The following is a 26,147-nucleotide window of genomic DNA, read 5'->3' on the forward strand; positions in this document are numbered from 1 at the left end:
GGAGAATGTAACATTTTGGCCATGTTTCTAAATACAGCCAGCCATGCTAATTCATACAGTTGATCAATTCTCTGAATCACTTGGCTAAGTAAATCCCTAAACACAGACATTTCTGGGGGGGATCACATGGCTAATTAGCATAGAGTGTTGCCCTATAATGCCTCATTAGCATTTAGCATGGCTGTGGAGATGACCCACCATGGTGATTCTGCTGACTGTGTAGAAATACCTCAGTGGTCCTCTCTATGAATCTAAAATGGCTACTGCCAGTGTAAAACCTTCTGTGTTAGTGTACACCTTTCTGTGGTACCCCTCTCTGAATCCCAGCCTACATTTATTCTTAAAGATTCCACATTCTAAAGCTTCATAGATTACTGCTGCAATGATAAACACATATCCAGTAATGATAAAATCTCAGAGAAATCCACTCTACTCAATGAGTATGGAATTCATTCTTGTCAATTATGACTTTCTCTAAATCCGAAATTATGCTCCTAGATTAATTTTAGACCTTAAACTACATGTATAGTCCTATAAAACTTGGTAGATGTTTAAGATCAGGTGGTCAGACAACTATTGTGTTTGATAAACTGTTTCATTCAAAAACATTCTTACAACTTTCAAATCAAAATGCTTTGTTTGACCCATTACATTATATACTGGGATACAAATCATGTTCATCATGACTTACCAATACAGGTGTTGCCACCATTGGCCTGCACATAGTCAGGTGGACAGATACAGGTATAATTCCCCAGGGTGTTATAACAGGTTCCAGGTCCACAGACACCAGGATATTGAATGCATTCATCAATATCTGTAAGCAATGTGAATACTGCTGAGTTATGTTACGCATGACAATATAGATTAGTAAAATAACATTTCATGAAGAAAAATGTAATTTAACTACATAGAAGAAGAGTGAGTAATCTGCATCATGCAAAAGTGATCTTTCAACAACAAAGTCATCAATCATGCCAAAAGTGGCTACTCTTAAAAAATCACCCTCAGTAAAATGCATATGACTTTTTATACAATTTAACTCAACAGAAAAAAGAAAGAAATAGCCCACATAACTGAATCACATTGTTTTAATGTTGAGCCTTCACAATTTGTAATTAAAAATGTTATTGCACTATTCATTTATTTTTGCTAATTGGTTAAGTGCACTGATCCAAAAGATCTTTTTCAGCCATAACCAAGAGATTTTATGTCTTTTCTTTTGACTTGTTAAAAGTCTAAGTAACTGTATTGTAATGGAAAAACAAGATGACCATTTTACCTTCACAGATTTTAGTTTGGGTACGGAGACTGTAACCTAATGGACATTCACAAACAAAGCTGCCAAATGTGTTAATGCAGTTTCCTCCTTGGCACAGACCTGTAAATTCCTGGCATTCATCAATGTCTAAAAGAACATAAAAAAGTGTAGTGAGTCAGTCAGTATCCACAAGAATGCCACTCATGTCAGACAACATTAGCATTTTACCAGTCTTACACGCCAGCTATAAAGAAAGACACCATCATCATTGTCTTTATCCATTCAATTCCATGCAAGTAGTTTGTGTACATGGTTAAATACTAGAAGGGCAGATGCGACTTTGAAGGTTATATTCACCCCACATGTATTAAATCACACTCGGCTTCTCCTCACTATAAGTTTGTGCTTAGTGTGTCTGTAACATCTATCTATTGACACAACTCCCCACTGCTACTTACCTGATTCAGAGATTAGGGAGTGTTGTTCTCGCTCCTAGCCATTACAAACTGTAAGGAAACCAATCAACCAGACAGAAACACAATGAGTTTCTCTTCAGCACTTTTAGGATGCCTGTCACTGTGCTAATTGAGGAGAAAACAGCAAAATAAAGAAAAAGTGAATGTTTTCTAAATGTTAGGAAGTACTGTTTTCTAACAACTACTACAAGCAGTACAGTATCCTATCACCTAAGGGGAATCAACCACTGCAAGCAGTACAGTATCCTATCACCTAAGGGGAATCAGCCACTGCAAGAAGTACAGTATCCTATCACCTAAGGGGAATCAACCACTGCAAGCAGTACAGCATCCTATCACCTAAGGGGAATCAACCACTGCAAGCAGTTCAGTATCCTATCACCTAAGGGGAATCAACCACTGCAAGCAGTACAGTATCCTATCACCTAAGGGGAATCAACCACTGCAAGCAGTACAGTATCCTATCACCTAAGGGAAATCAACCACTGCAAGCAGTACAGCATCCTATCACCTAAGGGGAATCAACCACTGCAAGCAGTACAGTATCCTATCACCTAAGGGGAATCAACCATTGCAAGCAGTACAGTATCCTATCACCTAAGGGGAATCAACCACTACAAGTAGTACAGTATCCTATCACCTAAGGGGAATCAGCCACTGCAAGCAGTACAGTATCCTATCACCTAAGGGGAATCAACCACTTCAAGCAGTACAGCATCCTATCACCTAAGGGGAATCAACCACTGCAAGCAGTACAGTATCCTATCACCTAAGGGGAATCAACCACTGCAAGCAGTACAGCATCCTATCACCTAAGGGGAATCAACCACTGCAAGCAGTACAGTATCCTATCACCTAAGGGGAATCAACCACTACAAGTAGTACAGTATCCTATCACCTAAGGGGAATCAACCACTGCAAGCAGTACAGTATCCTATCACCTAAGGGGAATCAACCACTACAAGTAGTACAGTATCCTATCACCTAAGGGGAATCAACCACTGCAAGTAGTACAGTATCCTATCACCTAAGGGTAATCTCATGAATACCTCTCGTGGGCTGATGGAATGCCTGCCTCTGTATCAGCTGAGGAGAAAGCAGCAAAATAAAACAATTGCAAAGGACTTTCTAAAATTTAAGGGGTGCTACTCCACCCCACAACCACTGCAAACAGTAAAGAATTCAGCTAGCTAAGGAGAAACCATAAGACTATGTAACCTGCTTTAGTAAGATGAATGACACAGTTTTAATCCAGGACAAAAAAAACCCAACAAAATAACAAGCGCATGTTTCTAAAAGTTAGGAAGTTCTGATGCCCTCTCACACATACACTTGTACTGAAGAAGACAGCAGCTGTTGAGCCAAGGGGAGACCCCGAGATTTGGTTCATTGCACTAAAAAGACATCTGCTGCTGTTAAGTGAGGGGAACACAGCAAAGTATAAACTAAGGTATTTCTAAACATGAGCATAAAAAGGTTTTTGTTAGTCCAGGCCTCTGGGATTCACAGTATTCACGCAGAGTATGAAAAACACAAGTCCATACAGTGAATGATTTCATTTTTGTTTGAATGACTGTTATTATCAATCAATAGCCAAGTACAAATATGTGGTCTTTAACGGTACTACTGTAGTCTGGCAGACTTGTGTTATCTCTGACGCCATTCAGGTTATCGAACACCTAAAATGCACATGGCCTTCCCAAGTATTCTTTTAGACTTCATTTTTTTCATTTAATAAAATAAACAGCGAGAGTCTGTGAGTCACAGTAACACTGTTTCAGTCTTCTTTTAATGTAACTGATTACATTTGCACATAATGATCACTGCAGTGACTAAAATAAAGTATTAAAGGTAGCGTTACTGTGTTTGCAATAAGCATCTATGTTTAAAAACATTATAGTTTGGGAAGTTTTCTTTTTCTGTAACACCAAGATCCTTTCTTCATTTGTAACAAAGGATTAATTTGTTTCTAGTATTTTTCAGAGTTCATAAACATCATAATGCTATACTATTTAAAATAAGGGAAACAGCTCTCCTTCCACAGGGGTGAAAAATAATCTGAAACTATTTTAGTTAACTTTGCTACTGGCTTGAGAAAAGGGATGAAGCTGGAGTACCCAGAGAAAGCTGACAGAGACATAGGAAGAACATATGGAATTAATCTAGACAGTAAGTGGAGGCCATGATTGCACTCCTGACCCTGAAATGTAATGCAAAAACCTTAAGCAGAGAGCCAGTATGTTTCATTTCATCATTAAGCCCTAGTGAAGATCTGAGGTGTTAATTCTAGTAAACAAATCTAGCTAAAAAAAGGCACCTATAAATGTACGTTGCTGGTGCGGTGTGCAGTACCACTCTCCAGTATAGTCCAGTTGCATATACAGAAGATAAGTAATCTCCCCATAGAATGAGCTGAAGAAGCTGCATTACATTGGCGTAAGTAGTACTTATCATGTTCCAGTATTCCTTTCCTAGCATTAATTAACTCCATAAATATTTGTTTTTTTTTTTAAGTGGTTTATAGATACAGATGCCTGTGCTGTAATGAGAAATGAACAGCGATGACATTCATGTTTAGCTCTTCTTAGTGTATCCTCTTCCACCATGAACTGTCTGCTATTGTGAAGGATGCCAGGTCCAAAGTCACATCTCTTAGTTATATGGAGATAGGATATACGCTGCTGGACTATTACTACTCATAGTTAAGTACTCAGTGCCCTGAGTTATACAGTAGGAAACAATACAAAAAAATACTGAAGTATAAAACTATGACAGTCAGGTGTTAGAGAATGCCTCAGCCACAGGTACTGGAAAAGTGGCCTACCCTTCCCGAAGTAGTGACCCCACAGTGGCTTCCTGGAGCTATACATGTTGCTGCCTGCTAGGCAACAGTGCAAACCTTATGTAGGATGTACTTGACAGCCTTCTACTCATGAGTGCAGCAGCCAGTGGTCCCCCTAAGTGCCAGCCAAGAAGTGAGAATCAGCCATTTCCTTCCCCACCCCCCATACGTGCAAGCCAACGTCATGCAGTCAGTCTCATCTCCCCAGCCTGGCTCCTCTTGTTAATTAGACGAGGGTGTCTAAGTTGCAGTCAGGGCTTTATCCCCCTGCACTATGGGTTTGGAACACACACACAAGAATGTGTTATGAGAACACCTAGACTTGTGTCATTATTAGTTTGAAGTTTATTCCTCTGTATCTGCATCTTAGACAGGAAGGTAGTTATTTTTCAGATAAGCTCCCCCAAGCTGGTCTTCTAGCAACCCCAGGCTTCAATATCACAATTAGTTGTCCTGTCTCTAGCCTTTTAGCCAGTACATATAATATTTTTATTCTAGTATTAGGCACATATACATAACTTTTCTCCTTATAAACATTTATTTCCTTGAAACATTGCAGTAATGTTAGCATGGCATTCATGACCTTTCTTCCGCAGTACCCACCTTCCAGGAGAACCGTAAAGGGATTTGGTTGGAATCCTTCTCCTCCTGGGCACAGTGTGTTGTATTCACCTGGCATGTAGGAAAAAGAAAATATTGAGGACACCTTCAGTAACACATACATAGCACTTTCAAGTGAAAAAACAGCATTTGTCATCAGTCAAATTATTTTTCACACTGGAAAAAATTGCCACATTCTCAAAATCAGGGATTAAGTTCATGGGTGATATTTTTGCATGAAAATGTTGACCAATTACAGTAAATTCTGGCTGTATCATTACATTGCATTTGACTATGTATAATACAGTAAGCAAAACTATACATTAAATACTGCTGGTTTATCAAAAGTAGGTATAGAATTAAAGAAGATTTCTCATAGCTAAAAATTGCATAGTAGTATATTAATATTCTCCTCGCCTGTTGGTTGCCACCATGTTCTATATTATAAATTTTGGCATCCTTACTCGAGTTTATTGTTGGGCACAGCTCACAGGGGTTACCCCAAGCTTTTCCTTGTGTGCAACAGCACGAAGACCGGGTTACACCCACACCGATCTCTACACTGCAAGACAGGCTGCCATCCCCGCGAAGACCATGTTCCACGTAGCAACTACTGCTTCGTGTATCTGTAAAGCAAGTATCAAAGGCACAGTCATAAGAGAGTAAACTTATTTTCATTTATTTCCCACTCCCATTAAGCACACCGACAGTACATGGTAGATATGGGCATGTTTGAATTATAAAGAATTCCTTGGCAGTTAAAGATCACCAAAGCTTTCGCAAAATTGCCTTTCCCATGCTCACATCATAATAAGGCTGTCATCAGATTACATTCCATCAAACAGCATATTAATATGTGTTTCTCAAGGGTGCACATTATTATGTCTGCAAACTCCTGCTATCAGATGAAATCAGAGATTCCTGAATGACTTTGGCTTATGAACACAGATTTCTTTTTCTATACCACTAATTACTAGACAGCTGTACAGCAGCAAAAAAAAAAACAATACATTTTAATGAGCGATACAGTTATAGAGTGTGTCTGCTACATGTCACCACAAACAAAGGGATTGCTAATTGGGAAAATGTTCTGTAGGAGCCAGAGCAGAAGAAGAAAACTCACCAACACAGCCAACTCCAGTTGGGTTCAGCTGGAAGTCAGGAAGACAGTTGCATTGGTATGCACCGGGTGTGTTCACACAGAGACCATTCATACAGTTGACTGGATCAGCACATTCATCAATATCTGAAACAAGATGTTTGGTTCATGAGTTTATAAATGCACCTAAAGTCATAATACTTAAAAAAGTGTCATATCCAAGATCAAAGCAATATAACATATATGTGTTGTAACTAACAGTTTATTTTTCAAAGTTCCAAGCTCAGACTGACAGAGTCCTTTACTGGACAGTTTGGCATGGTACAAGATGCAGCTGGTATAAAAAATGTTATATAGCATAGAAGGAATGTCACTGAAGCATGCAGCTTCTGTGTTACACAACTAAACACGTGATGTGTACCACATCTTAATGTGGGCACCATGCAAACTGCAGAATATTAAACACTATTAGAATTCTAAACAATGTCTCTGAATGGATGAAACCTTATTTAGTAGAAAGTTTGTTTCCATGCAGTATCATTTAATTGAATGGGGCACAATTACACATAGCTCTGCAATAAACAAGCACAGCCATTTTTTAACATGGCAGTTGGGGTTACTTATAGTGTACAGACAATTACTACTGGTGTGCTTTCAATTTGTGCACTGGCAGTTATTCACTGTGCATGTTTTTTTTTCAGAGTTGTACAACTGTGGAGCTAGTGTAACTCATTACATCCGAGTGACGCCTCCAAGTGCATCTGCAGTTACCTCCTACTGACGCCTCTAGGCATCAACTATTACTTGTTCATATCAGCATCAATAATTCCAAAACCATACTATGTACAAGGTTTTAAAATATATCATCTTAAAGTTTACATAATGGCAAACTCAACTGCATCAGTATTTGACCTCTGTCCAGTGCAGGGAAATAGATATTAACTGTTGTTTTTATGATATTAATTTATATAGATATAATTTTCACATTTTTCTAAATATCTCAATAACCAAGTAACACAGACAGAACTCCCTAGCCTCATATAATAGCTCTCAGGTAGATGAATAAAATGCTGCTGACAGTATGTATTTAGCTTGAATGGTTGCTGAGATATTATAAGTTATTTACAAGATATTACAAATGTAACAGTTTACTGTGACTTAAAAAATTTGGTTTAAGACCTACAACCTAAAGACTACTATCACTATAAAAATAGTTTGTGCTGAAGCATTTAGGTTCATACTTATTTCATAACCCCTATAGTTCCAGAAATATGAACATTTGTTTGAAATGTGAGGAAATAATGTCAAAATGCTTAGGCTCCACCCATTGGATGTCACATTGCAAACTTTCTGAGCTCCATTGTCATGAATGAGAAGAGACTGGGGGGTTTAGCTGGGCTTGCCAGCCCGGTCAAAAACTCTTTGTGACATTTTATGCTGGGGAATATGTCTGTTTATTCATAAATTTTGATTGTACAACATTTATGTTAACTGAGATTCCACTAAGTGACATTTTCACCATTTGTATTCAATGTTTTGAAATTCAACCAATGATTTTTATCATCAAATATGTACTGCTATGTTATGCTTCTTCAAAAATGAAGTTGATAGGCTTCGAAATATTTTTACATTTTTCAAGTAAAAAAGCTCAGGGATAAAGTCACAGACTAACAGATAGGCGGGAAAGTGTTCTTGGGTTGCTTTCTTTTAGAGTATGTTTGTATTTGTCTGATCAGTCTACTTTACCTCCATGCTGCCCATTCATATAAGCTGAGCTACCTGAATCTTACATTTTGTTTGCTGAGTGGATGTGGTGACTCCTGTGGTTGTTCTAGGATGCCCTTGCACTTCACAATTACTACCCCCTCAAATCATTCTTGAAGACAGTTTATTAAAACATCAAAATAAATTCTTGCCCACACAGAAGTGACAATAAACTTTAAGGTACTATTTTATATACTTATAAAATTGTACTATGCACATCTTTTATTGTGGCAATAATTCAGAAGTAGAAATAGAACAATTACACACACACACACACACACACACACACACACACACACACACACACACACACACACACACACACACACACACTGATATTTTCTTTGTAGAAAATATAGCTAATGTATAATAAGGGGCTAATCCAAGCAATTTACTAAAATATGTAGTGAGATTAAAGGGGAAATACCTCAGGACTTTCCTGTAGGTGGCAACACAAAGCCCACTATGATTTGTTCACATTTGCTCATTGTTATTGTATGCTCACATTTTTATTATAGACCTGTCTGCCATAATGCTTTTAAAATTCTGTTACGAAAAATTATAAGATGTACATTATGCATACAGAACTAGTTTTTAAGTCCATTTTGTCAAATATGAGAAAGGCAGGGCAGGCTCAACAAATCTCATCTCAAAGAACATGTCATAACTGTACCTTGTGCAGGAAAAAGGGGTTTTAGTCACATATACCCAATGGACTGTCCTTTCCTCCTTGCAGTCTATTATACATTCCATCTTCCTAGTCATCCATTCTGGAGGTAAAAGCAACTGCCTTGTTTGGGCAGCTGGGATTCAGATGTGTAGGCTTTGGAAAGGTGAAGGTCATTCATCACATATAAAGTAAAGAAGTAATAGTACGTAAGGTGTTGTGAAGAAATTAAAGCAAAGAAAAGTAATATGTAGTATCAGTTTGTAAGCGTGAGTCATTGGCAGCCATATACCCTCATGAGCTGCAGAGTAGCAGCAAGTACTGTGACGCTCATCTGTGAGGGACATTAGGATGCTGTAACAGCAATATACAGAGCGCACCACAGTATGAATATAAACAAGGTGTTCACTCATCAATAGTTGGGGGTACACAGCAATTCATGACAGCATACAGGGCAAACCAAAGTATGAATATAAATGTGTTCACTCCTCAGTTGTTGGGGTGTACAAGATTATTCATAACAGCATACAGAGCACATCATGTTATGAACACAGACAAGTTGTTCACTCCTCTTTTTCTGGGGGTCCAGGACAATTCATGACTGCACATAGCACACCAAAATATGAATATAAACAATATGTTAAGTCCTTAGCTGGTAGGAGTACATGACATTTCATGACAACATACAAAGCACACCACAGTACAAATATAAACAAGGTGTTCTTTTCTCAGTAGATGTGTTACAGGACAGTTCATGACAGCTTACAGAGCACACTATGGTATGAATACAGACAAGGGGCTCATACCTCAGATGGGGGGGGGGCAGAGGACAGCTCTTGACAGCATACAAAGCACTCCAAGGTATGACCACAAATAGTTGTTCATTCCTTAACTTATTGGGAAGATGGCAGTTATCATACTATAGATGGCACACCTCTGTATGAATGCAAATAAGATGTCTGATTCTCAGTGGGTGGGAGCAGTGAACAGTTCATGACAGCATACAGATCACTCCATGGTATGAACACATACACTATGTTCACTCCTTTTCAGGTGGGAGCAGGTGTTCGTTGATGACAGGATACAGGAGACAATATGGTATGACTACCAACAAAGGATTTTCTCCTTGTCTGTGTGTAAGGGGGGGGGGGCAGTTCATGACAGTATACAGGGCTGACATGGTCATGTTTCCAGCTGCAGAGTTTTATGGTAACAAGGATAATTTCTCAGAACACAATATCAAACTGCTAATGATGTTATAATGCTACTATAACTGAATTTTTAGCATTGGACAGAACATGGAGAAATTAATTCTTGAAATGAGAGTCTGAAGTGACTGATCAAAGGAAGAGGCTAGCTTCTGTAACTGTGTCTTTCATTTTTGTGTCTTGAGTACTACACTGTCACTTGTAGACTATTCCTCTTGTGACAGGGTGCAGAGTCAATCTGTAGGCCCGAAGGACAGATATCTTGCTAGATACTCATGCCTGGGGATTGCACCCTTGATCTGTATATTTGAAATATCTCAAAATCCACTGGACCACCACGGATGACAAATTAGGATTCTCTCTAAGTGGTATTCATTAGGAAAGTGTGCAAGAAAAAAAAAAATCAAAAAATAAAAGCAAACTTCAGAAGGCTTTTGGCAAGGTTGTTGGCCTTTTGGAATGAATTATTTAAAAGTATTAGAACTAAGAAACATTTCATAATAACATGATCATGTACATCCTTTATGCTTATCCATATATCACTCCTTACTAGTTAATGCAATTTAAAGACATTTAAAGTCCTGACCTTGATGGCCATGTGCATATACATACCTGTACAATTTCCGCCTGTTCTGTCCAATTCATACCCTTCATGACATGTGCACTGGAACATTCCAGGCATGTTCTTACAGGTTCCAAATACACAGATATGTTGGAATGAGCACTCATCAATATCTGTAAAAACAAAAGAATGAATAACTATCAAAATAAATTTGACTATTTCAGTATCACTATCCAAAGACATCCTAGCAAAACATCATGTTGCAATTTGATCCCTAGATACTGCAAAACAGGGGGTACTACAACATGAGCCAAACATTATTTTTGCGACTGATCATCAAAAGATCAGCTGCTGCTCCGAGAATAATAAAAGTGGATGGTATAACGTTATGTGAGATATAAACGAACTACACAGTTTGTGTTAGCAGACTAAAATTCATTAAATCTGAATCCTTTTTCAGCCACCCACCTTTCCCTCAGGATTTCAGGGAAACATTTAAAAAAGCTCATATTCAGGAATTAACTCAGTTTTATTTTTCATTTCCTGTGGTTGATAACCTCACAAATACCTTATGATGTATATGTCTCGTCTCAAGAGCATTCATTATCTTGGTTAAATAGTTTATTTCAAGGTACCATACATGCAAGTGGATGGTATATGGCTGAAATACAGTTTATCAGATTACTGTTTATGTATGGTTCTTTACAATACTTATTAGAATGTACTGCTGAACTAGCTAGCCCTGCGCTTTGAGTAAGCTGGTAATGGCAGAGCTGAACTTTTATTGCAATATGGAAATTCTGCCGCTGTCAAAAAGGAAATCATTATATAATACATTGGTAAAATTATACATCTGGTTGCACTGACTTATTTATTTCAAACCATTGCTACATATTCCATTTTTTTGTATAGGATTATAAATTACAGAATTATAATATTATCAGACTAAACCAACTGTCACCAGAAAGAATAATGTATTAGTGCATAAAGTAAAATTCTATAAGCATAAATTTGCTTTCCATGAGCATCTAAGGTACTGGTAACTTTTTCACCTGTAGTTTTCAGCTGTTATGTTATCAAGGGCTATAAGCATGTTGAGTTCATTATGGTCTAACATTATTTCCCAGTCTGGTCATTCAAAGCAAAAATAATTAATTCCTACAGATCGTACAAATGGACAAACAAAGGGTGAATGCACACATACTATGCAGAAAATATGTAATAGAATGCCCTAGCCAATCTTTGAAAATAGCTAACACCCATTTTCTTATAATGTAATAGTAAGTTATATATGAGGAGAAAAGATGCAAAGGTATTAAAGTTATACCATCGTTACATTATAGGTCAGACACAGTTTTTGGCTTTTGCAGATTTTCTACTTCACTACAGTTTTTATCTAATGCACCTCCTGCTACAGAATTCTAAATTAATTGTCTCAGAAGCCACAGATTTTATATTTGGGGATTTCTTTCTTTCTTTGCAGATTGTAACGTACTTGAAACAACCCACAAATGTGCATTTAGAAATCAGAGGGACTTTCCTCTCCAAAATCAGTTATACTGTATGCTTTTTACAATCTTCTCCAAAATCAGAAGAACATTGTTTTGCTAAAGTTTGCTTTAAAATTCATGCAGTCTTGTTAAGTTACATGTATTTATCTCACAGAATGGAATCATATCTCCTTTAAATGTTGAAACCATATCTCCTTTAAATGTTCTAGTTATCCCCTTTTACTACCTACAGCTTGAAGATATCACATGTGCTTCTGAAGGGTGCAATCAGATCACATTTTCTGTAATTTTGATGTAACGTCAACTTTAATTTGTTTTCTGCAGCACTTTCCTTGTCTCTTAAAGCATTTAATTTTGCAGTATAATTTATATATCACTTTGTTGGGATCCTTCTTGACATAAAATAGTTTTAGTATAGTATAACTTTTCTTGTACACAGCCTTAATAATCAACATTCTCTTATAAATCAAGCATTCCGAATCACTAGGCAGGTAACACAGAAAATTAATAACAGTGTTAAACTTCTATTATATATATTTTTAAATTTATTTATTTGGTAACTGGTACTTTTTGAATCTTCTTCAACCGTGACCAGTTTAAGAAGAACAAGAGTAACTACAACATTTATATGGAGAATTTTGTGTAACAAATCAACCAGGGTATTTCTGGGAGGTATGAGGAAAGCAACGTACCTAGACAAAACCCAACCAGACCCAAGAAGAACATGTAAGACTTACACAGTCACTGACTAGAGGTCATTCCTGGCTGGTCAGAACTGAACTCTAGTGCCTGGAGATGTGAGGCAGAGCTCTTATCAGTAAGAGGGTTGGGAGGGTGGCCTAATGGTTAAGGTGTTTGCCTTGTAAACACAAAGTGCAGGGTTTGAGTCCCACAAGGAATAGTTGGCTAGGCTTAAAATGGCACGCAAGGGCAGTTAGCTTAGTACTAATCTATGAACTATGAACCACCAAGCTGGCAATAGCGTTAGCTGTCAAGAATAGTAAGTTACTGTAGAAAAATGAGTTCTATTTATGACTTTTCCAGGAATTTCATGTATCATACGCATGCAGGACTTTGATCATATTAGCAGGCAAAATAACATAGGCAGATTATTCATATAATAGTCATTATGATAAATAAATAAAAAAAAAATAAAAAATAAATAAATAAAGCTGTGCAGTAGAAAGAGGCTTGTGAATCAAATACCAGCATGAGTAAAATATTGATTCTTCAGACATATAAACAAATAATAGTGGTATAGGAAAAAGTAATAGACAGGCAGTGGTGAATAATTAGGGGTCCACTGTTGTTCCTGTAACTGTCTCTCCAAATTTTCAAATTACTAACACTTTTTTAACTGTTGAAAGTTGGGGAATAGTAAGTGATATTTCATTTCTGTTTAAAAAGTTCCTTGCAGCTCTCTAGAAAGCAGATGAGGCTATTTTTATTTCCACAAGGCTATATATCACATGAATGTCAAAATAAAGACATCATTTTATACTTAAAATGCCTTCTTTTTCTTCCTGAAGTGTTCTAAATGAGTTAGTCTGATGTACTTACTAAGTTACAAACACGCATGAACTTCACTTATCAAAATATATCTTGAACAAGTTAACAAGTTGTGAAAACTCATAGTATGTTAAAAATCCTAATTGAATTAGTATTCCATAACAAGCCCATCAAAAACAGCGTTGTATATCAGCCTTGCTTACAGCTCCGCTGTATTATATTCCTATCTCTTCTCCAACATAAAGATTAACAGAAGACATAGCATGCAATGATTGCAAAATGTGTCGACTGTAAAATATTTGGTTAACAGTACTGGAACACATATGTGGTTAACAAATATAAAATAAGTAAAAATACCTATTATAGACTTAACAAAAGAAATGATACATAACATAGCTGTAGGTGCTTACTTCTAAAGTGGGATACAGTCACCCTACAGATCTTGGAAGCCTCAGCTACAGCAGGTAACCGTTCTAGTGGCGTAGAGTGCCTTTTATGTACCTTGCATTTCTTATTATTCTCAATATTTCTTTCCAATTAATTACCTGTCAGTGTCATCCATTCTATTTCACTTCAGTACATTCTGCAGTTTTTGTTTTGCAAATCAGTGAGCTGCCCAGATGCTGTTGAAAAAGTAGAACCTTACTTTCATGTGTGCTTGAGGCAGCATCCACCTAACTATTTTTTTCATTTGCAAATACATGGCAGACAGTCTTTTTACCACATAGTGTTGCTTTATCCACCATTTCTGGTTTACTTATATGCACTTCCAATGACTAACCAGCCATAGCACTCTAAAAAATGTGTTGCACTTAGTTGCTACATTATGTGCTTTTACTGTTGGTAAATATAGCAAGAAGCTTGCTGTCAGCAGCATACTACTTACTCAGGGGATTACATCTTATAACAATATTCAGTTAATAACCTCTTCCCATTCTGATCTTATGTGGGAGTTCAAATACTGCTCAGAGGACAGAGCCATGAGCACCCCATTGGTTTAGCAAGTCTGCATATGTGCAGCTGATTGAGCCCCCAAACACCATGGCAGCTAGTCAGGTGACCTGCTTTGCCCCTTCTACCCTAAATACCCAGCCAACCCTCCTATACACTTACATTTAAACATGCCAGATCCCTCCCTGTCCAGATACTTCTTACATACTCACCTAAAGAACCACTCACCAGTAACTCCTCCAGATTGTAATTCCTAGCTCTTAAGCACTACAGCTTTTTTTAAATATCACTTACCTCCTCTCAAGCTTCTATCCAGCGATTGCTTCTCTATGCATTTTTGCACATATGTTTCTCCACAAGAGCTTACCCTGATTGTATATCCTCACAGTGCACTTCTTTGTAAGCCCCCTACTCCTTCCACATCACCACATGTACAGAACACTTTCTTATCAACCACAACACTCCCTTTTATTTATGAACCACTGGAATAACACAATATGACAACTTCAGTCCAACAAAGTCACCTGTCTATACACACACTTCATAATCACCTAACAGTCCAACCAATACCTTAAACCAAAATGTATACCAACCTCTATTTTAACAGAGGCCAAATTTAAGTCACAACTGTATCTCTGTAAAACACTGGAAACACTAACATTCACAATAAGAATAATCCCATTAATAAACATCATGTTACTCTGCAGCAAAATCATCCAAACTCAGGCCCTCCAATGCCAGATCTGGCTGCCCAGACAACCTCACATACACCATACAACACAAACTTAACTTTAACAGTCATTAATGCAGACAACAAACTAGAGCAAATTGAGGGATTTCTGAAAAGTGTCAACTCAGAAGTATTAGCAATAACTGAACCCCAGATAGAATAAAACACTTCTGACTGAAACCACCATTTCCCTAACTACAACTACCCCTTCAATACTAGACCAGGTTCTACGGCTGGAGAAATAGTACTGCTAATAATAAAATGATATTTAAAAAAAAAACAACTGGATTATCATTAAAACAGCAGCAACTCTTCCATTCTAGAATTACTACTAGCATACATGCCACTTTCAAGTTTTCTCAGTAAATTCAAATCACTCCTTTACTGAAAATTACAATCACTTAATCCAACCAAACAACTGTTAATCCTTGATGACTTTAGCATAAACACAATAAATCTAGCTAACCCTAACATGACTGATATCCTACCCAGTTTAGGACTCACAACTGATCAAGAAACTCATCAGGCCTAACTACAAGTCTGGCAAAATCAGTCACTATTAGACATGCTCATTACTAATATCCCTGAAAACATCTTTAGCATCCTAATCCTACCCACTCACCTGTAGTGATCACTAACCCATATGTTCCATTAGGTACACTAAATCCAAATTTCAATCCCATTCACCTTCTTCAGGCCTAGAACCAAGAAAATATAGCTGCTCTCCAAAAGCAGCTCTCTAAAATGTCCTGTTCCAACATCCTTACTAACAAAAACCCTAATGAATTTGCCCAGCTTCTGACATTACCCTCTTAAAATTCCATAACAAACACTCCTCTATAATCTCCAGATTACTTATCAATAACAGGAGCCAGTGGCTATCAAAAGAATGTAAACTCCTGTACAAACTATGAGATGCACCCAGGCTAAAATGGAAAGAACTGCGAAAAATAAAGATAAATTCATACAACTTAGAAACCTGGTAAAAAAGCTACTCACAGTCACAAATCCACTTCCTTATAAAAAAGAAACTCTAAGAAATAAACAAAATTGTGGAAATGAGCAATCTACATCACTGGCCAGTCTTAGTATTAAGACCCACTAGACTTCAGCACAATATCCAGCACTTCAGTACAACATACCCCAGTAGACTTTGTTAATGATTTCTCTTCTCTCTATCCAACCCAATCCCCAAATATCCCCCCTTCCAATCCCCCCTACTCACATATACATACATCATACCCACCTTTAATCGGTTTCAAAGGAATTTCAGCTAATGAACTTTTAAAAGTATTGTAACAAATTTGAACAGATGCCCTTCCTTGCAACAACCTATGCTTCACCAACAATGTAATGCCTAATATTTGGAAACAAGCAATGGTTAAGCCCATCCCCAAACTATCAAAACCACAGACTCCTAACACTAGTAAAACCTTATGAGAAAACTCTATTCATATAGCTTACGGACTACATCAAAACGTATGGCATTCTCACCCATTCCGACATAGCATTTGATCAGGACAGAGTACTAAGACAGATCTATATACCATTACTGATGATATATTCTGTAATATGAATAACTGTCTTCTTATAGGTGCAGTGTTTTTTGACTTGTCCAAAGCCTTCACACTAGCTGACCATGAACTCCTACTCTCTCTTACCAGCAGGTACCAGCTCTTACTTTGTTTCTTGGTTCACCAGCTTCCCCGAAACAGAATCTTTAATGTCTAGACAGGTAATGTAAATCTTCCCTACCCTTCTCACCACTCACCAAAGGTGTACCCCAAGGATCTGCACTGTCCCCACTTTTATTTTCATTCTGCATCAATGTACTACCTGGAACCTTTCCTCAAAACTCCATAATCATGTAAGCAGATGATACTGCACTATACATATGTAATACATCCTTTGTCACCGTTAGAAAAGATCTAGAAAATTATCTTAATTTGCTTTCATTCTGGCTTACCCAGTACAACACTAAAAGACCAAATCCATCATTTTTAGCACTAAGCAAATGCTTCCCCTTATCATCTGTAACAATAATGAATATAGCAAAACCATTTCACAATATAAGTACCTATGAATTTGGAGGAATGAATCACTAAACTTTCAACCTCACATCAAGATAATAAAATCAAAAATCAACTCTCTTTAACTATGGTCAAGGAAAGTCACTCACTTCCGGTCTCTTATGTATATATTTATATCTGAAGCCCCTCCTGCTAGACAGAGGCTGTCCTCTTAAAGCAAAAGTGTGGTCCATGTCACAAAAATTCACATTATTATTCTCTTTTCTAACTTATAAACTACTACACATTGAAACAGTCAATTTCTCCATAAACCAACTTAACAAATTAACATTTACCACCCCACTTAAACACTCCATGGAAAAGATGCCCCACCATCAACCATTCTCATTTATGGGACCAAAGGTATGGGAAGCACTACCAACTCATGTAAAACACATCTCACCTTTTAAGAAATTCAGATCCCAAATCAAAAATACATTGTTAAAAATTTACATTTCCACCAGCTTTTCCTCACACAACTTGACCCAGCACACCCACCAGTATATATACACCTTTAACTAACACTCCACATTTCTTCATCTCTTCATACCTACCTTACCCCGCTCATCTTTTTTTGTTTTTATAATTTACTCACTACTCACCTCTTCACTCCCCTCTTCCTATAGCCTACCCCTTTTTGCTAATGGCTTGGGTACCCCATTTATTTAATACTTTAATGTACATATTGTAAATTATGATTCTACTCATATCCTCACTTTGATAAACTTATCTGTCCATCTACTGTAACAGTTTAGATATATCACATGTTGACATTCATTTACTATTACCATAAAAAAGTAGAACAGGAACGAAGCAGGGTCTTCAAATGTAGATTCACACGAACTTTTATTCAGAACAATACACCGGTCAGATAAGCGCTTTCACTCAATAGAGCTTCATCAGATCTACGTTATTTAGACCAATTAAATCTGTTACCTTAAATACAAATTCAAAAATTGCACATCCTATCACAAACTTCATCTAATTAAAGATCCAATTTATACAAATGAATAATTAAGTAGTAAAAGCAGTATTCAGATATAGTGAAATAACATATAGGAAAAATCACTATGCAATTATATTCATAACCAAACAACTCTTGAAGCTCATATGAAAAGAGCCTAAATGAATAGAAATACATGTATATACAATAAATATGTTAAAAAGTATATATATATATATATATATATATATATATATATATATATATATGTGTGTATGTTAAAAATGTATGTATAATAGAAGCATATAAAAATATATAGAATATATATAACTATGAAGGATATGAACAGTGCAAACATACAGGAACCAACATAGGTAAAAAGGGGAGGTAAAAAACACATATTATACCATGACCCCCCCCAAAACGTGCACGCTGATTGGCCAGCGTGCACATTGTAAATCGAGTTATACTAATGGAAAAAGGTCCGGTCGCCCGGACTTTTTTCCATTAGTATAACTCTACTTTTAAAACACTGTCTTGCTATGTTAAATGGGTTTAACATAGCGAGACAGCTTTAAAATAAGCAACGGAGATCTCCGTTGCTTATTTTAGCTGTCTCCATGCTAAACCCATTTAACATAGCGAACAGATTTTAAAAAGCAACGGAGAAAGCAAGATCTCCGTTGCTTTTTCGCTATGTTAAATGGGTTTAACATAGCGAGACAGTTTAAAATAAGCAACGGACATCTCCGTTGCTTATTTTAAACTGTCTCGCTATGTTAAACCCATTTAACATAGCTTAAAACAGTAAAAAGCAACGGAGATCTTGCTTTCTCCGTTGCTTTTGCTCAACTCTGATGTACTGCGCAGGCGCGCAGTACATCAGAACTGCCGCGGATGCCAGACATCTGCGGAAGGGCAGTAAACAGGCATTATCCTATGCCATTATTTAAGAAAAGTAATAGTTTCTTTTCTTAAATAATGTCATGGTATAATAGCAATAACCCCCTTCTGGGTGTGGGTAATGCTGTATTTACCCACGATTGGCTTTGGTCCCTCGGGCTTCGCCCTCGAGACCAAACCACGCCAACCCTGGGTAAATCCAGCATTACCCACACCCAGGCATGGGTTATTGCTATATAAAGACACACAGAAATAATATACAATGGAATAAAACTATAATTTAATATTCCTACGTTTCTTAAGGATGGGTTTTATAGAGGCTCTTTCATTAAGGCCATGGCCTCTATCTGCTCTTAACCTAACAATCCATTGACTCTCTTTACTCTCTGTATGATTTCTAATATCTCCACCTCTTATATTAGGAAAAATGACTTCTAAAACCCTAAATCTAAACTCATGTTCTTCCCCTACTTCAATCACATGTTTGGCTAATGCATTGTGTAATGACTTCTTCCTTATGTGGTAGATGTGTTCTCTAATCCTCTCTCTAAATTGTCTATTCGTTTTTCCCACATAAAAAGCATTACAAATTTGGCACACTGCCAGATATACTATATTCGCTGTCCTACAATGTGCATCTCAAATATTGAATGTAAATCAGGATGCCAGAATAGTTTGTTGGTGTCTATAAAAGAACAGTAATTACAGTGTCCACATGGTTCTGTGTTTCCATTGACATCAGTACTACTCTTATTTTTTGGATAACATAACATCCTTTTGAGATTTTGCTTGTTCTTAAAAGTGAACCTAGGTTCTTCACCGACAATATCCCTCAACTCTTCATCTACACATAAAATAGACCAATGTTTCTGTACAATGCTCTTAAGTGCAGTATGGTTGGATGTGTATGAGGTTAAAACCTTCACATAAAGTGCATCTTCTCTTAGTGTTTGTCCATCATTAACTTTCTGTGGTCCAAAATATGGTGCTGCTCTCCCTAACCTTAATTCTGCTAAATCATTTAAATTGCATTCAACTTCATATCCACAATAGCCCTTATCAATAAAGTTTTGTCTCAATTTATCTATCTCATTCTCAAAACCTATTTCTGTGGCATTTAATCTAGATGCCCTCATTCCTTGTCCTTTAATAATATTCTTGAAAATGTGTGGTGGGTGCATGCTGGTCCTCATTAAAAGTGTGTTATGATAACATGGTTTCCTATAAACACCCGTGTTAACCAAACCACATGCCATCCTTTCTATGTATAAGTCAAGGAACACTACTCTTTCTCTTGAATATTCTATTGTAAATTTCAAAAATTCCGTTAAGTTATTCATCTTTGTATAGAAAGGTAGTAGGGAATCTTCTCCTCCTATCCATAAAAAGAAAAGATTGTCCACAAAACGACGATAGAAAACTATATGCTGTTTAAATTCATTAGTTTGGAATAATACTTCATTTTCCCAATATGCCAAAAACATATTGGCATAACTATTTGTGCATGGTGTCCCCATGACTACTCTATCCTGTTGTTGATATAGATTATCTTGGAAGAGAAAAATATTATTCTCTAGAATAAGTTTCAAAAAATGACCTATTAATTCTACCTGTACTGATGAATAATCACTATGAATGCGGAGATATTTAGATATATATTATATTCCCAAATCATTTGGAAGGACAGTAAATAAAGACTGTATGTCCATAGTGACTAGTAAAAAGTCTTGACACTTTTCATTACTATTTATACATTCATAAAGTTCTAACAAGAACTGCTTCGAATCTTTCAAAACTACACTATTCCTATTCAACACTGGTCGCAGATGTTTCTCCACATAAACCGATAGATGCTCCGTTACCCAACCCTGTCCTGAGACTATGGGTCTCATTGGAGGGTTACGAGCATCCTTGTGTATCTTCGGAAGCCCTTGTATCTCAGGATTTAATGGCATTAAAATACGCAAATAGTCAAATAGTTCTTTATCTACTATCTTGCCCTTATGCATATCTAGTAAAGAATCATGAATATAAGTAACAATATCCTTTACCTCCTGCCATCCAATTTGCTTATAAAATATATCATTCAATAATGCATCCATTGAATGGTGATAATGTATGGTATCCATAATAACTATACGACCACCTTTATCGGCCGGTCTGATAATAGACTTGAGGGCCTGCAACTGTTTTAAACTTTGCTTCTCCTTAAATGTAAGATTCCCTTTTCTTCTGCCCTTGCTATACCTATTTCTCTTATAATAATCAAATAACTCATCTTCGGTCATTTTTAAGTATGCTTCCAATAAAGGGTGGTGTATAGGGACATAATTGCTTAAATTCTTAAATCGAGGTAAGCATTCAGTAGATTCATTACTTATAGCAGTGGCTGATCCCTTATTATGAAACTGTAATTTAAGCATCACATTCCTACAGAACAATCTCATGTCTATGACAGCATCTGTGAAATTGCTATAATTACTGGGAATAAAACTCAAGCCTTTATTAAGTAAACTTTCATCATCTTTCGTCAAAGGGTAGCTAGATATGTTACAGACTAATGTATTCACTACCTCAGGTCTAGATGACTCAGGGGTGTATCCCATACCTTCTATTTCTTGGGCTGCATCCACATTTTCTTTATAGTGTGGTGTTGTAGAAAATCATCTGATAATTTTCTTTTCTGTCTGCCCCTGCTCATTGATCTGCTTCTCCTTACCCCTTTTTCTTTGTGAACAGGTAGAGGAAAAGGGAGGCATCCTGATTTACATTCAATATTTGAGATGAAAGTACATGCACATTGTAGGACAGCGAATATAGTATATCTGGCAGTGTGCCAAATTTGTAATGCTTTTTATGTGGGAAAAACAAATAGACAATTTAGAGAGAGGATTAGAGAACACCTCTACCACATAAGGAAGAAGTCATTACACAATGCGTTAGCCAAACATGTGATTGAAGTAGGGGAAGAACATGAGCTTAGATTTAGGGTTTTAGAAGTCATTTTTCCTAATATAAGAGGTGGAGATATTAGAAATCATACAGAGAGTAAAGAGAGTCAATGGATTGTTAGGTTATGGGCAGATAGAGGCCATGGCCTTAATGAAAGAGCCTCTATAAAACCCATCCTTAAGAAACGTAGGAATATTAAGTTATAGTTTTATTCCATTGTATATTATTTCTGTGTGTCTTTATATGTGTTTTTTACCTCCCCTTTTTACCTATGTTGGTTCCTGTATGTTTGCACTGTTCATATCCTTCATAGTTATATATATTCTATATATTTTTATATGCTTCTATTATACATACATTTTAACATACATATATATATATACTTTTTAACATATTTATTATATATACATGTATTTCTATTCATTTAGGCTCTTTTCATATGAGCTTCAAGAGTTGTTTGGTTATGAATATAATTGCATAGTGATTTTTCCTATATGTTATTTCACTATATCTGAATACTGCTTTTACTACTTAATTATTCATTTGTATAAATTGGATCTTTAATTAGATGAAGTTTGTGATAGGATGTGCAATTTTTGAATTTGTATTTAAGGTAACAGATTTAATTGGTCTAAATAACGTAGATCTGATGAAGCTCTATTGAGTGAAAGCGCTTATCTGACCGGTGTATTGTTCTGAATAAAAGTTCGTGTGAATCTACATTTGAAGACCCTGCTTCGTTCCTGTTCTACTTTTTTATGGTTATATTGTCGCTTTTCTACGAACAGGAACGCTTATCTGGTGCTTTGGTGGGACTTTTTATCTTATTCATTTACTATTAATTTTGTTTCAAATTATCTTTGAATTCATTTTGCACCATTGTTTTTCTTCTTGCATTGCATTACCTGACAACGGATGAAAAGGGACCCCAGGGTATGTGCTCAATAATTAAATAAATAAATCAATAACTAAACTTAGGCTCAGTATACCAAAGACTGTACCGATTGCTGTACTTTCTTCTTACCCATAAAATGACTCAGATATTTTTATTAATTGTTCAGTATGTACAGATCCCTTCTCATCTGCTGCTATTACAGCTCATAACTCCTTTTCCATTATTAATATCTAGACCTAGCTGATCTCTTACATTTAACATTTAGCACCTCAGAACAAGCAGCATATCCCCTTTAGTTGCCTTATACCTCAAAGAGAATAAACTTATGGGCTTATACTACATAAATCTTACCACGAGGGCAAGCCATTGCATTAGTAAATTAACAATGGGTCTTCTTCAGTCACCATGTCAATGGTGGCATTTGTTTCATTTACATGTCTTGATTTCTCACGTGTGTCTTATGTTACATGTAGAATACATAAAATTATCACAGATTTTTTCTATATGGTGCAGAATGCTATCTTAAGTAGGACATTATACATAATGCTGTTTTGAAGTTCTCTCTCTCTCTCTGTGTGTATATATATATATATATATATATATATATATATATATATATATATAGTTACCCTTCATAATGTCCATTGCCCATAATGTCCTCAAGAAACTTCATAACAGCAAAATCCCGGAACAGTGAATTTCGTCTCTGGGAAAGTAACCACTTGGCCACCACTGACATATATATATAGAGGAGTGGACAGAAGGGCACAGACCAGGATGTGTAACACAGCAGCGGGTGCATTAAAGTGCACTGACCATATAACTTCAGTGAAACAGCAGACTGGGAGTACAGAAGGAGACTGATTGCATCTTACATCCCACAAAGTACAGTATTACTATTCAAAAAACACAGAAGGATCCAAGGACAGTACGGAATTACAGTATATCTTTCGTTTAATGTAGAACAACCAGGTACATAAGCGCTTTCGTAGCAAAGTTACTTCATCAGATGTATACTAAAGCACAAATTAAACCCATTATATACTCAATTCAAGAAAGATGTTTAGTGGTAGTACACATTTTAATATTAATTGCAGATAGTCATGAGATATGTTGAATTGAGTATATAATGGGTTTAGTTTGTGTTCTGATTGTTGTAAGTAATGGAAGACTAGGGACATGAGAACAGTAGTGGTGCATAAAGTAAGATGCATGTAATTATACTTCTTTCTAGAGGCAATATCAACAGTACCACCATTATACCACAGATTCCTTTTGCCCATATGCTAAGGTGTCAACAGTTATGCTGAAATGTGTATAAAACTGTTTGTGACTGGTCATGTTCCTGATCATGGATCCTACCTACAGCTAGGAGCAGCTTCACTGCTGTCCCCTGAAAATATATGAAAGTATACCTCATAAAGGAATAATTCTCCTTTACATCACATACCATACAGAACAGAAGACAAAAAATAATCAGTGTCTTCTTTACTCAGTTATAATTATTGGTACTGATGATAACTTAATACCAATTTTTATGTTCACGTCACATATGAAATCATCCTACAAACTACACCATATGTGCCTTAGTACAAAGTCATATCTTGTTGTGGGTTTACTTGATTCTGCATCGATATGAACAATATTGGCACTTCACAGCATGGTGTAAAGTGTGTGTAAGGGGGCTTCTTAAAGGGCATTCTGCTTAGAGTGCAATGCTTATCACAATAATAATCCAAGATAAGAGCCAACTTCCAATTTGGTTCCAGGAAATCATGAAGTCAAATAGGAAGATATTTATTTCGGGTCTATATTAGAACACTGAACATTCAAAATTTCGAGTGTTCTAATATCGACCCATTTTCAGTGAATGCTGAAAATATCGAAGAAACAGAAAACCGAATTTTTTCCTAGGGAAAGAATTTGGTTGTCCATTTCTGTTGCTTCGGTATTTTCAGCGCTGTGGTGGAAAGTTATGGGTCGGGTTCGGGTAAGTGTGCGATTGTGTGGACGTGAGGATTAGGGTAGGTTAGGTGAGTTAGGGTTAGGGCGTGGGTCAGGTAAGTGTGCGATTGTGTGGACGTGAGGATTAGGGTGGGGTAGGTGAGTTAGGGTTAGGGCGCGGGGGGAGGTGACTGTGCGATAGTGACAGAACTTAGGGATAGGGTTTGGGTTAAGGTAAGTGGATAGTTAGTGGTGTATATATAGTTTAGTGTAGGGTTAGGTGTAAGAGTTTAGGTGTATGTGTGTGGATTGCTGTTTGTTTGGTGTGCTTGTGCTGTGTGTATGTGTTTTGGAACAGCAACTTTTTTCCCTAGGAAAACGTTCGCTGTTCTGAATGTTCAATGTTTTAAATTTTCTATTCATAGGGGTTGACATTAGAACACTTGAAATTTTGAATGTTCGGTGTTCTAATATAGACCCTTTATTTTTGTATCATGGCTGCATGTATTAATATGTGTTAGTTATTATTCACAGTTTTCTGAGGTTGTAAAGCTAACAAATAGTGACTATAACACTGAAAGTTGTTTTCAAAGCATATGATACAGCTTGGACACATCTGCTGGTGCAGTGCAGTATGCAACAGAGACCTGTAACAAGGTATTTGTGGTCTGCACCATGATACACAGGCTGGTGGTATGACAACAATTATATATACCATAAGACTGCAAGACAAACCTATGGCAGCATAGGAAAAGGAGATAGGTGAAGAGTCATCAGAGAAACTGGCTACAGCAGTATCCCATGTAAGGCAGAGGCAGATGTAGTACACTCTGACACTGGCAAAAAAGGTAATGTTTGGTAAAAGTGTGAACAGATGTCCAGGTGGCAGCCTCCAGGATGTCCCTGGTGGGGAATCCTCTGAGGAAAGCTCCAGAGGTGGAGGCTGCTCTGGTGGAGTGAGTCCTGACCCCCTTGGGAGGAGGCTTTCCATGTTGTTTGTAGCAGACATAGATGCAGTGTGCTATCCATTTGGAAATAGTTTGTTTGGAGATGGCTTTGCCTTCTGCCCGGTAGCAAAGCTAACCAGCAACTGATCAGACTTTCTGAAGGATTTAGTCCTGTCTAGATAGAATCTGAGCTGCCTGTGCACATCTAGAGAGTGCAGGATCCTTTCCCCCTTGTTCTGGGGATTAGGAAAAAAGGTGGGAAAATGAATGGACTGGTTGAGAGCCACACTGGACACCACCTTGGGCATGAAGAA

The 26,147-nt window shown here is 36.9% G+C and overlaps 1 protein-coding gene across 1 annotated transcript in view; it reads right to left on the reverse strand.

The window, feature by feature from the left end:
* FBN2 (fibrillin 2) overlaps positions 1–26,147 on the reverse strand; it is a 2,449,070-nt gene that overhangs the window by 531,647 nt on the left and 1,891,276 nt on the right. Inside the window, exons 35-40 of the mRNA XM_044060803.1 lie at positions 10,530–10,652; positions 6,303–6,425; positions 5,644–5,805; positions 5,183–5,251; positions 1,283–1,408; positions 692–817 (exon numbers count right to left, since the gene is read on the reverse strand). Coding sequence (XP_043916738.1) covers positions 692–817; positions 1,283–1,408; positions 5,183–5,251; positions 5,644–5,805; positions 6,303–6,425; positions 10,530–10,652 — 729 coding nt within the window. The remainder of the gene's footprint in view (positions 1–691; positions 818–1,282; positions 1,409–5,182; positions 5,252–5,643; positions 5,806–6,302; positions 6,426–10,529; positions 10,653–26,147) is intronic.

Source organism: Protopterus annectens, chromosome 2.part0, assembly GCF_019279795.1.
Source record: "Protopterus annectens isolate FY-2018-M chromosome 2.part0, PAN1.0, whole genome shotgun sequence".
NCBI classification, from domain to species: domain Eukaryota; kingdom Metazoa; phylum Chordata; order Ceratodontiformes; family Protopteridae; genus Protopterus; species Protopterus annectens.